The 12,099-nt window shown below is 35.5% G+C and overlaps 1 protein-coding gene across 2 annotated transcripts in view; it reads left to right on the forward strand.

Moving 5' to 3' along the window:
* The window catches only part of EDEM3 (ER degradation enhancing alpha-mannosidase like protein 3), a 70,642-nt gene extending 58,840 nt beyond the window's left edge, over positions 1–11,802 (forward strand). For both annotated transcript variants that reach the window (XM_023510758.1, XM_003785625.3), the window contains exon 20: positions 7,893–11,802. In XM_023510758.1, the coding sequence (XP_023366526.1) occupies positions 7,893–8,302 (410 nt within the window). In that variant the 3' untranslated portion in view covers positions 8,303–11,802. The remainder of the gene's footprint in view (positions 1–7,892) is intronic.
* The last annotated feature ends 297 nt before the right edge of the window (positions 11,803–12,099 follow it).

Here is a 12,099-nt window from a genome sequence, read left to right on the forward strand (position 1 = left end):
CATCATTGTTGTTTGGCGGGCCCAGGCTGGGGATTCGAACCCGCCACCTTAGGTGTATGTGGCTGGCGCCTTAGCCGCTTGAGCCACAGGCGCCGAGCCACTTTTAGAAAGTTTTTACAGTCCATAAATTTATTGAACTATGATGTTGTTATAGAGTGACCTTTTGATAAAAGATCTTTTAAAAACCCCTTTTTATGTTGTAGCTCTCTTAAGAACTATATGATTGGGTGGCGCCTGAGGCTCATTGGGTAGGGCGTCAGCCCCATATACTGAGGGTGGCAGGTTTGAACCCGGTCCTGGCCAAACTGCAACAAAAAAATAGCCTGGCGTTGTGATGGGCACCTGTAGTCCCAGCTACTCAGGAGGTTGAGGCAAGAGAATCACCTAAGCCCAAGAGCTGGAAGTTGCTGTGAGCTGTGATGCCATGGCACTCTACCAAGGGCGATAAAGTAAGACTCTGTCTCTTAGAAAAAAACCTATATAGCTGTATTAACTTAATCAGCAACAGGTTATAGTATAATTGTTAATATTTATCAACATAACAAAAATAAGTGACAATAGTTTTATGAAATGAACTCCTTTATTCATTTAGGATGCTATCCTAAGACATTAAGGTCTATAGTAGTTATTTATCATTAATTTCTCCTAGACCATTACCACATACTTAAGGTACTTAATTAAGGTACTTAATTCTTCAAACCCTGTGCCCATAAACAAAAAGCAATGTGTTATTACCTTTAGCTCCAAATTGAATTGTTTATAATTAAGAAGGAATTTTCTTTTCTCAACAGTATTTCTCAAGGGGAAATAAAAAATGCACATTTTTAAGTCCCGGTACATTGTCATGTTTTCCATTTAGAGTGTAGGCTTCTAGGATGATAGCCAAATATTTTCAGGGCTTTTCCTCTATTTGTATCTATCTAGTAAAGAGACAGAGAAAATAGGAGAAAGGAAACAAAAAAAAGGTCCCATTCTTTGACCTGCTCCTGATTTAAGTTAGGTGGTGTCGTTTTCCTGAGATTGACCTTCATTGAACCTCACTGGTATGAATCTCTTTTGGAGCTGAACAGTAGAATTTAGGTTGCTGTTTGAAAGGGTTCCAAGGAGAAAAATCTAGTATGTATGCAGGTAAATTCTTTGCCTGGAGAGGAACATATGAAACATTCTTGAAAGCAAAATTAATTCTTTCTTACCCCCTTCATCGAAGCTAGGTTTTCTCAAGCATTTTTGCATTTGCACATCTCTTCCCTCTGTCTAGAAATGCCTTATCAATCACTATCCTATACCCATGGTCCTTTTCTTCTCTGAGAACATTTAGCCATCCTAAATTTCAAATACTACCTTCTTTGTGAATTTTTCTCTTATTCTCCTAGGGAAATTTTAAGGGTGTCTTTTAAATATAGTTCTATGATTTTGTTTGTTTGCTTTAGGCAGAAGCTCACTCTGTCACCCTGACAGAGTGCAGTGGCATTGTTGTAGCTCACTGCACCCTCAAACTCCTGGGCTCAAGCAGTTGTCCTACCTCAGCCGTTGAGTAGCTGAGACCAAAGTTGTGCACCACAATGTATGGGTAATTTTTCTATTTTTAGTAGAGATGGGGTCTTGCTCTTGCTCCGGCTGGTCTGGAACTCCTGTCACTAAGTGATCCTCCTGTCTCAGCCTCCCAGAGCACTAGAATTAGCCAGTTCTATGATATTTACTTTATATTGTACGATTCTTTTTTTTTGAGACAGAGTCTCATCATGTCACCCTTGGTAGAGTGCCGTGGCATCACAGCTCACAACAGCCTCAAACTCTTGGGCTTAAGTGATTCTCTTGCCTCATTCTCCCGAGTAGCTGGGACTACAGGTGCCCATCACAATGCCTGGCTATTTTTGTTGTTGTTGTAGTTGTCACCGTTGTTTGGCAGGCCCAGGCCAGGTTTGAACCTACCAGCCCTGGTGTATATGGCTGGTGCCCTAGCTGCTGAACTATAAGGTGCCGAGTCTATATTGTATGAGTCTTTTTTTTTTTTTTTTTGAGACAGAGTTTCACTATATCGCCCTTGGTAGAGTGCTGTGGAGTCATAGCTCACAACACCCTCAAACTCTTGGGCTGAAGTGATTATCTTGCCTCAGCCTCCCAAGTAGCTGGGATTACAGGCGCCCACCACAACACCCAGCTATCTTTTTTTGTTATTGTTGTTATTGTTGTTTGGCAGACTCGGGCTGGTTTTGAACCCACCAGCCCCAGTGTATGTGGCTGGCTCCCTAGCCACTGAGTTACAGGTGCTGAGCCTATATTGTATGATTCTTTTATTTTTGCAGTTTTTGGCCAGGGCTGGGTTTGAACCCACCACCTCCTGCATGTGGGGCCGGCGCCCTACTCCTTTGAGCCACTGCCCCTATTGTACGATTCTTTGTCTGCTTTTTATCTCTTTATTCACTGCTCTGAGTAAACACTGAGTATACAGATGAATGAGTGAATGAATGATTATAGAACATCCCATCTCTACATCTTTGCCAAGCCTTCACCTTTTATTATTAAAATTTATTTATTTTCAGGCCAGACACAGTGGCTTGCATCTGCAATCTTAGCACTCTGGGAGGCCAAGGTGGTGGATTGCCCTGAGCTTACAGGTTCAAGACCATCCTAAGTAAGAGTGACACCCCATCTCTAAAAATAGCTGGGCATTGTGGCAAGTGCCTGTAGTTCCAGCTACTTGGGAGGCTGAGGCTAAGAATCACTTGAGGCTAAGAGTTTGAGGGTGCTGTGAGCTATGACACCACAGCACTCTACCAAGGGTGACATAGTGAAACTGTGTCTCATGTTGCTGTGAGCTATGATGCTACAGCACTCTACTCAAAGTTGGACTTTGTCTCAAAAAAAAAAAAAAAAAAACTTACTTTCTTTTCTTTCCATCTTGAGATTTTTCTCCATTCTTTCTTTGCTTCCTGTGTTTCTGATAGACCATTCCTAAATTAAATTTAATGATCATTATGCTCTTAAGACTATAATCTCACATACTGGTGAAAATAGGCACCTTAGAATGAAGATTTGTAGCAGTGTGGCAGACTGTAACGCCTTTCTTTTTGTACATTTCTTAATGCCCCTTTTAATTTCCTGATTGCTGCCTTTATTTCTTGTTCTGTTGTCCCTTAGCCTGTGAAAACCAAAATACTCTCTTCTATGGGTGTCTTCTTCAGAATCCTCTCTACATATATGTGTGTATGTGTGCATATATATGTGTGTGTGTGTGTGTATACAAGGTGGACATAAAGTTCATGTGCAGTTTAAAATAGTTTAGCATAGTAAATTGCACATGAACTTTATGCACAACCTATATACATAGGTTAAGTTGTCAGATACACACACATACACATACATATATAGAGATAGCTCTCTCTGTATGTGCATTTGAATTTAGCTGGACCCTAATGACTTTCCTATGGTGACTCATTGAATGATTATTGCTAAAAAGAATTTATATTTTGGGCGGCTCCTGTGGCTCAAAGAAGTAGGGCGCCGGCCCCATGTGCTGAAGGTGGCGGGTTCAAACCCAGCCTTGGACAAAAACTGAAAAAAAAAAAAAAAAAAAAAAAAGAAGAATTATATTTTTAGTTAAAAAAATAAACTTTTATGATAACAAATTAGGCAATTCTGGGATATATTAAGAGTTTTAAAAGAGTCTCTCATCTTCCTAAGATCATCAGTATATGTTTTCCTTTGTGCTGTACGTATTTCCAAATTACAGATTCTTTCTTTCTTTTTCTTTTCACAGTGATGGGATATGCTGTGTGTGTATCATTCAGTAACTTCCCTTGTGGTTAAACTTATATTTTAAGAGCATTCTTTCAAGCTAGTAATATAGCATAACTTATTCTTTTAAAAGCTCTATTACATTTTATAGTATGATGGTACTATAATTTATTTAACCATTTTATATTAGGCATCCAAATTATTTCTAGTTTTTTTTGTTTTGTCACTATATACAGTGGTATAAAAAACATTCCTATACATTGTTTCTTACACATAGATACTTCTATTTTTATAAAATTTTGAGATTTACTAAAATGAAATGCTGGCGAAAAGGATATGGGTCTTTTTATCACAAGTTGCATTTCAAAAAAGGTCATAGCAGGTTATAGCAATTCACATTTCTTTCAGCTAGATATGAGAGTACCCATTTCTCCCTAATTTTAGTCAGCATATTTTATTTTTATAGGCGTATTTTTGTTTTTTCTCTTTTTTGGTTAGCCTGTTCAAAATATACTTTTCCCTCTTTAAATGATACTGTCTCTTTTCTAGATAATTCACAGGCCCTCTCTGTTTATGTATGTGGGTGCATATCTTTTCCTGTATTTACACACACACACGTATAAATAAATAAATAGAGGTCCTATAAATAATCTAGAAGACACACGCCTATAAAAAGAGATAAGATATATATACTCTTTCTCCAGCATAACATCTTTTAACTTTGTTTATGTGACTTTCTTCTAAAATTTTTGTGTAATCAGAAATACTATTAATTCCTTTAAGACTCCTAAGTTTCCTGTCTAGCTTCAGAAGATCACTTTATTCTATTTTTACATATTATTTTCTAAATTTTATTCTGGAATTTTTATCTTTTTTTTTTTCTTTAACTCATAAAGAATTTTTTAAAATCTAAATTAGGAGCCTAACTTTCTTTCCAATTGAGTTGTCAGTTATTAAACACCATTTAGTAAGCAAATCATCCATTTCTCCTTGAATTAAATTACCATCTTTGCTGTATATCTGATGTTTGTACATAATTGAATCTGTTTCTGGACCTGCTCTGCTGCTCTGCTAATCTATTAGTTTATTCCGGTGCCAGTAATAAAAACAGTTTGCTGATTAAATGAATTTAATTATCTGATATGGCAGTTGTCCTCTTACTGATTCTTTTCAGAATTTCTTGCCTTGTTGTTGATATATGTTCTTCCATAGGAATGTTAAATTGTGTCAAGCTCCAGAATGAAGTCAAAATGGGATTCGTTTTGAAATTACATAACTGTAATTTACTTTACATGTAAATTTGGAAAATGTTAAATGTTAAGACTTTTCCATCCAAGAATATATATGTAAATGTATTCAGATCTTATTTTATGTTTTCATTATGATTTTATAGTAACATAGGTCTTATACTTTTCATAATGTTTTGTTGCTTTTGTTGTGAAAAACTTAATGATTTCGTCAGTTACTGCTTCTACAGAAAAGTTATTGGTATTTGCATACTTATTTTTACCTTTCTTGCCAAATTATTAATTTTAATAGTATTTTCATTATAGTTGCTTTGGCAGTATGTAATTAGGATCTGAAAATACTGGAGCTGATAATTTTATCTTTTCCTATATTTACACTGATTATTCTGTTTTCTTATCCTATTGCATTAGCTGGATTTCGAAAATAATACTATATATGTAACCCTGCGGGAATTATTAGTCACAAAAAAAATGTTATTACTAGACAGAACATCTCATACCTTTTCCAATTCTTCTAAACTGGAATCATACAATCTAGAAAGAAACTTGAAGGTTTTTCTCTTTGTTCTCTTATGGTATCCTAGCGCACATAAGCTCCAAGTAAATATTCTTTACGTCCAACCATGATTTCACTACTTTGCCTAATTAAATTTTACCTTTTGCACAGCTAAGAGACAGAATGTGTATGCATGCCTCAACCTTCTTCTCCTCCCCCCCCCAAAATCCTAGGTACATAAACTTCCCTAGTCAAGTAATTGCAACTAGTTGAGGTGAGTATATATATATTCTAGGGGGTAGAAGGATGATCCCTTTCTCCTTATCATAAAGGGTCGTGACTGACAGCCCTAAAACAAAACAAAAAAAACAGGTTAGCGAGAGAAAAGCTTAATAAATTTATTACCTGCACAAGTGTGTACAGGCACTAAAGAGAATATTAGCTCAAAGAGTAACCATATAGTCAAGGCCTTCTTCTTAGGGGAGAGGGAGATGAAGGAATAAATAGGCCCAGTGCTCAGACAGGGATTAGTAAATGATTCTTGTTACATATGATCTGGAATCCAGATTCTGGATAATCCTTCCTTCTCCCGAGTTCACCTCTCAACACTGCCCTCAGAATAATAGAAGAAAAGTCTGGATGGTGAGGACTCCCATTCTCTTCTCTGATGGTTAATCTTTCCTGGTTATTTGGGAAGGATTCTTACTTGAATTGATTAAAAATCAATCAATCAATCGATTGATTGATTCTCACTTGATTAAGTCACTTGAGTTTCTTTTGGAAAGAATTTTCCTTAGGTAAGAGAATTCCAGAGAGAGTCCCTCAGTGTGCTTCGAGAGGAGGATCAGAAAGCAGGGAGGCAGGGGAAAAGTCAGAGACCTTTGTTCTGAGGCTTAGCTCTGAGGCCTTACAAAGTTCAAAGCACTCAGTGTATCAGAGTCCCGTATTTTGGGGAATTGTTTTCTATACCCAGCAGCACCCACCTGTACCTTCTTGTATATACACATTTTCTTCAGTTTGCTGGTTTTTTAATAAGTCCATCTTCCTTCTCTTCTTTGACTACTTAATTTTACTTGTCCTTTAAATCTCAGGTCAAGTGTCACTTTCTGAAGGAACGCCACCTGTGTCCTTACAGTTGGCCCTCCATATCTGTGCGTTCCATACCTGAGGATTCAGCTAATCACAGATTGAAAATATTCAAGACAAAAAGAGTCAGAACTGACCACGTACAGATATTTTTCTTGTCATTCTCTAAACAATTACTTATGAAACATTTAGATTGTATTAGGTATTATAAGTAATATGGAGAGTAATCGGAAGATGAAAGTATAGGGGAGGTGTGCATAGGTTATATGAAAATACATACTTTGTTATTTTAATATGGCACTTGAGCATCCTTGGATTTTGGTGTCTATGTGGAGTCCTAGAGCAATCCCCCGCAGATATGGAGAGACAACTGTACTATAAGCTTTCCTAGCATACATATCTCTCTTCCATAATGTGTTTCAGTTGAGTTTTTCATTTATTTTCTATGATAATTTATGAAATTTTCCCCCATTTTGACTATCAGATCCGTAAGAGCAGGTACACAGTGTTTTGATTTTGCTCCTCATTTTATACCTAGCACCATGAAGAATGGACACTCAGGAAATACTTGTTGGGTGACTATATCACAGACCCTGAGATGATGTAGCATGTGGACATTGATGCTCTTTAAGTACTTTCTTGTAGGAACCGTCAGTAAAATGCCTCTAGTGGTTCATTATACATTTATTACAAGAAGTTTAACCTACTTTTTAGCCTTCCCGTGTGTTTTAGAATGATTATATTTTATAATTTGTAGACCTATAATAACAGAATTTTATAAATCTCAGTTCTTTGTGAAAATATTTTTATTTGATTAGTTACATTAATCATTCAAAACCTTGTGTTAGCTGTATCTTTATGACTGCTAGGAATTGTACTTTTTAAAGGAATGTTATTTAAAACATAGCAATGATACATGCTGTTTTAAATTTTTTCTATATGGTACATTCTACGTGTAAGTGTTCCTGAATTTAGGTATCTAATAAATTTTAGCCATGTCTTGCAGGTTCTTTTGCATTTAAATATTATTATTGATTAGTATATTTTCTGGGTTCTCATATCCACTGAAGTCGGTGGTATCAGTGATTGTCATTCCTTTCACTTTGGAAGAATGTTTATTTTCTAATACTGACAGTTTTTACAAAATGAATATGCAGAAAAATGTTATTGCATTTTCCTAAGATGTCTTCACTTCAGTGCAGATGTTAACTGTTCTGCATTAACATGATTTTCTTTGACCTTTTTTCCATTTTATTATAAAAACCAAAAGCATAATAAATTTTTGAAAAGAAAAATAGAATGAAATATGTTTCTTTCTTATGCAGATTCTGAAATTGAAAATGAAGACCAGCCATCCTCTGAAAATGATTCTCAGAATCAGAGTGCTGAACAGATTACATCAAGTTCTCAGGAGGTTGATTCAGTTGATCAAGAGTCTTCTGAAGAAAGTTCTCTAAATACTCACTCAGAATCATTATCTCCAGCAGATACGGACAGTGCTGCAAGCATTTCCCCTTCCGAACAGACTTCTAATCCCACAGAAAACCTTGGGACTACAAACCTTGATGGTGAATGTACAGATTTAGATAACCAACTTCAAGAACAATCAGAGACTGAGGAAGATTCCAATCCTAATGTTAGCTGGGGTAAAAAGGTCCAGCCTATAGACTCCATTTTAGCAGACTGGAATGAAGATATAGAAGCATTTGAAATGATGGAGAAGGATGAACTGTGATCCACTAAAGAATCTGGTGGTAGGTATTTAAAAAGAAAAGGTAAACTGTGGTTAATAGATACCCTGATACTAAGCAGGCTTTCTAATGGGAGGCTTTAAGTATGGTGATGAACAACCACGTTCTGACTGGCTTAGTTAGTTATTATAGGAATCTGGAACATGCTGTGTTAGAATTGGTCTTGTTTAAAACTGTCCCATCAAAAATAGAAATTCACAATACTCTCCTCAAATGATAGCAGTGTACCACCTTGCAACACCTCAAGCCAGGGAAAGTTTACTGAGCATTCTTGGGAACCAGATTTGTACAGTCTCTGAATAGACAAAAAAACAAATTCATTTAATAGTGGAACAGGGAATAGGAGTTTGGCCAACTTTCTAATTAAAGGAAGCTCAGCTGCCTTGGTTTTGGGGTTAGAGACTCTTTTGGGAAGACACATACGAGTATGGTGGCATTCTGGTTATGCTTGCTGCCTTTACAGCACTCTAAGTGGCCTAAGTGGTTATGAAGCAAACTCATTCTTGGTGGAAAGTCTTTGCTCATTACTTTCATTTGTTTCATTTAGTGACAAAAGATCAAAATAACTTGGTTTTCTTTTCCTTCTTAACAATGTCCTTTTCATTTAAACCGAAGGTGAAGCCAGTGTACTTTCTTAATGAGTTCTGTACATAAAGATTAATCACTGGGACCAAGTAATAAGATCATATATTGTGGAAATTGGTTACTTAATACTTTTGAACAATGGAGTAATGGAGAAAGTATAATGTTGCAATATGAACTTCCCATTGGGCCTTCCATTGGGAAAGCTATGACTACTCTGAAATGGAATTTAGCATTATATCCCTATAGGATAGATTATAAATCTTTTCCTGTTCATTTCACTTAGAGGTTGTTACTTCTCATTATCAGCCAGTCCATCCCATGTTTGGTATGCAGTTTGAGCCATAAGGCCCATATCGCCAACAGCTGGACACATTTTTCTTCCATTTTTCTCTTATGGAGCCATGATATAACTGTGGTAGTGATCTAAAATTCCTGGGGTAACTACTGTTTTTTCTTTTGAAAATTTGCTTTCTAAAGTTGCACCTAAGGAAGGAGTCTGTCACATTTTCTGTTGAATCATGGTTTTTAGTTGTTTTTTTTTTAATTATTCCTTTGATATAGACTTGAAAATTAGTCTATGGTGACCTATGTAAAAATTGTGCACAGAAGCAACTCTATATAGCCATATAGCTTATTGATATTTTCCTTTTTATTTTTTCGTGGCAGTCTGGTGCTGACCACATTTAAGTTTTAAACATTTTGTTGTTGATATCTGTAGTCAGCCCTATAGTTGAAATCATGGTTTTACTCATTTTATTTATTTTTAAAAGTTACTTAAATCAGTTCTAAAGGAATATTCGAGAGACTTAATTTCCTTTCTCTTTACCATAACATTTCATAATAACCTTTTCCTAAACACAGTTTGAGGTACTGAGGAACTGAAACTGTAAATGGAACTGTTAAGGAGCAGCAGAGCTGCACTGTAGTTATGTATATTCATGTACAGTATGTCGTAGATCCTGGGTAGACACATTCTTTTATAAAGAGATAAATACCTGCTTTCAAAAATTCCAACTAAACATAATTAGGTCACCGAGTGATAAATCTAATAGGGAATTCAGTTTGGGGGGCGGGGGGAAGAGTGGTATACAAGACCTTTCTTTATTGGCCCTTAATTAAGCCTGAAACCAAATGGACACTTTTAGTCTCTCTGCATGTAAAATTTGGTGTAAGAAGATAGAACTGTACTACATACAGTATGCAGGAGGGTAGACATAGTGCTTTGTTCATCTTAATTGCAAAGCTGCCAAAATAGCTGATGCTTAATTACTTGACTTGCCTTGATTTATAGGACTGGGGCTTGGAGAAAGGAGCAGATGTTCCTCTAAGACTTTGATTACAGAAGCCTTATATACGTTGATTTGATTTCGTATTTGTAGTTCAAAGCCATTGTTGTCTAATTCTAACTTCTGTAAGTTATCGAAACAACATAATTTCTTTTCCAACAAGGAGAACTTGATGGCATGAAGGATTGTGTAAAGCCAGCCTACTGCCAAGCTCTCTTCCTTTGGCCAATAGGGGGAGTTGTTGCCTTTCATTAAGATTTAGAAGCCAATTGTTCGCTTGTTTGGAAAACTAAATCCTTGAAAAGAAAAGAATTAACCAATTATACTTAACAATTGAAGGAATACCCAGAGTTAATACCCAGAAGGAATTATACTTTTTTCTCAGTTAATAAAAGAGGATATAATGTTCAGTTTCAAAACTCTTAACATTGTAATTGACATACTGCCACAAAGTTGTTTTCAGTTCATTATAAAACTCTGACTGCATTAGTGGGGTTTTGTTTTATGTTTTGTCTTTTAAATACCTTTTATAGACATTTTATTTACTTGTTAAGGATTCAGGGAAGACCCTGAATTAGAAACATCTGGTCTACCTCAGTTAACTGTTGACTGCTTAGAAATAGAGCTGCAGTGATGCCACAGCCATAAAATTGTTTGACTCAGAAAGATTTATACAATGTTTACAAACTGGAATCAAGTAAGGATTTTATCTGAAAGTTAAAAATATTAGAGGAAGTATTTAATTCAGGTATTTTCAAGTTTTAAAACTTGTTTACCTACTAAAAATAAAATAGCTATAGTTTTTTTCTGCTTATAAAAGTCCACTGAAATGATATGCCCTAGTGTGCAGTACTTTTCCCATAAAGTTTTAAGTGTGAAAGATTTATAATTTACTAGATACGTTTGGGATGGGATATTTTGTTGGGTAGGTTTTCTTTTTTTCTTTTAACCTGTACTAGGCTTCCAAAAAGAGCATAATTGTTTCAGAATAAATTAGTTTTGGGCATTATACTCTTTTCTTTTTCTTTACAGTATTAGAGAGTAAAAGGAAAAATGTGCACTCTGATTTTAACTTCACTAATATAATTACTCTCTCAAGAAGTTTTTAAAATTCAAATTACCATCATACAACCCGTTTTATAGTAAAGCCAGCATTTGTTCTCTCACCAGACCCCATGCCAAATTCATCATAAGGAAAGCTCAGCATAAGTAATTCAGATAGTGCTTATAATTTGGGAGGGGGGAGGGTGCAGAATTTGCTAAATATTCCACCGGTCGTTTTATGCACAAGGCTTCAGTCAGAACATAGAAAAAAACATTCTGTGAATGAAATATTGTATGTTCAGATTTTATAAAAGACATTTTTAAAAGCCCAATTTACAGCCGTATATTTTCTTATGATGTAATTTATGAAAAAGATGTCTGTACTAACAGGTGCTGTAACACTACTGTTGTTGGATTTTATTGTTTGGTGATAAATGTATACAATATTTCTAAGGGAAACTATGTACTGTGATGTAAAAGTCTGGGCAAAATGTATATAAGCCTGTATATAATTGTGTATTTGATTAAAATTACTGATTGTAAAGATTTAATAAAATATGTAAATATTCTGGTCTAGTTTTTTTTTTTTTTTTTTAAACCTTTCATTTTATCCTGGGGAGTGAATTTGGGAACATCTTAGTCTATAAAAACACAGATGTGTGGGCTATAGTAAGGATTTTAGACTTTGTTCTAAGGGTAATGAGAAATCACCAAAGACTCTATGGCATGCTGAAATATGCCAAATGAAGAAAAATCTAGAATTATATATAGATTACAAAATAATAAGTATATATCATATAAACATATACGTAAGTGCTTCCCATATGCCACATGCTATTAATATAGGACCTGGAGTTATGGTAGTG

This window comes from Otolemur garnettii, unplaced genomic scaffold (assembly GCF_000181295.1).
Source record: "Otolemur garnettii isolate 467f Iridium unplaced genomic scaffold, OtoGar3 scaffold00016, whole genome shotgun sequence".
NCBI lineage: Eukaryota > Metazoa > Chordata > Mammalia > Primates > Galagidae > Otolemur > Otolemur garnettii.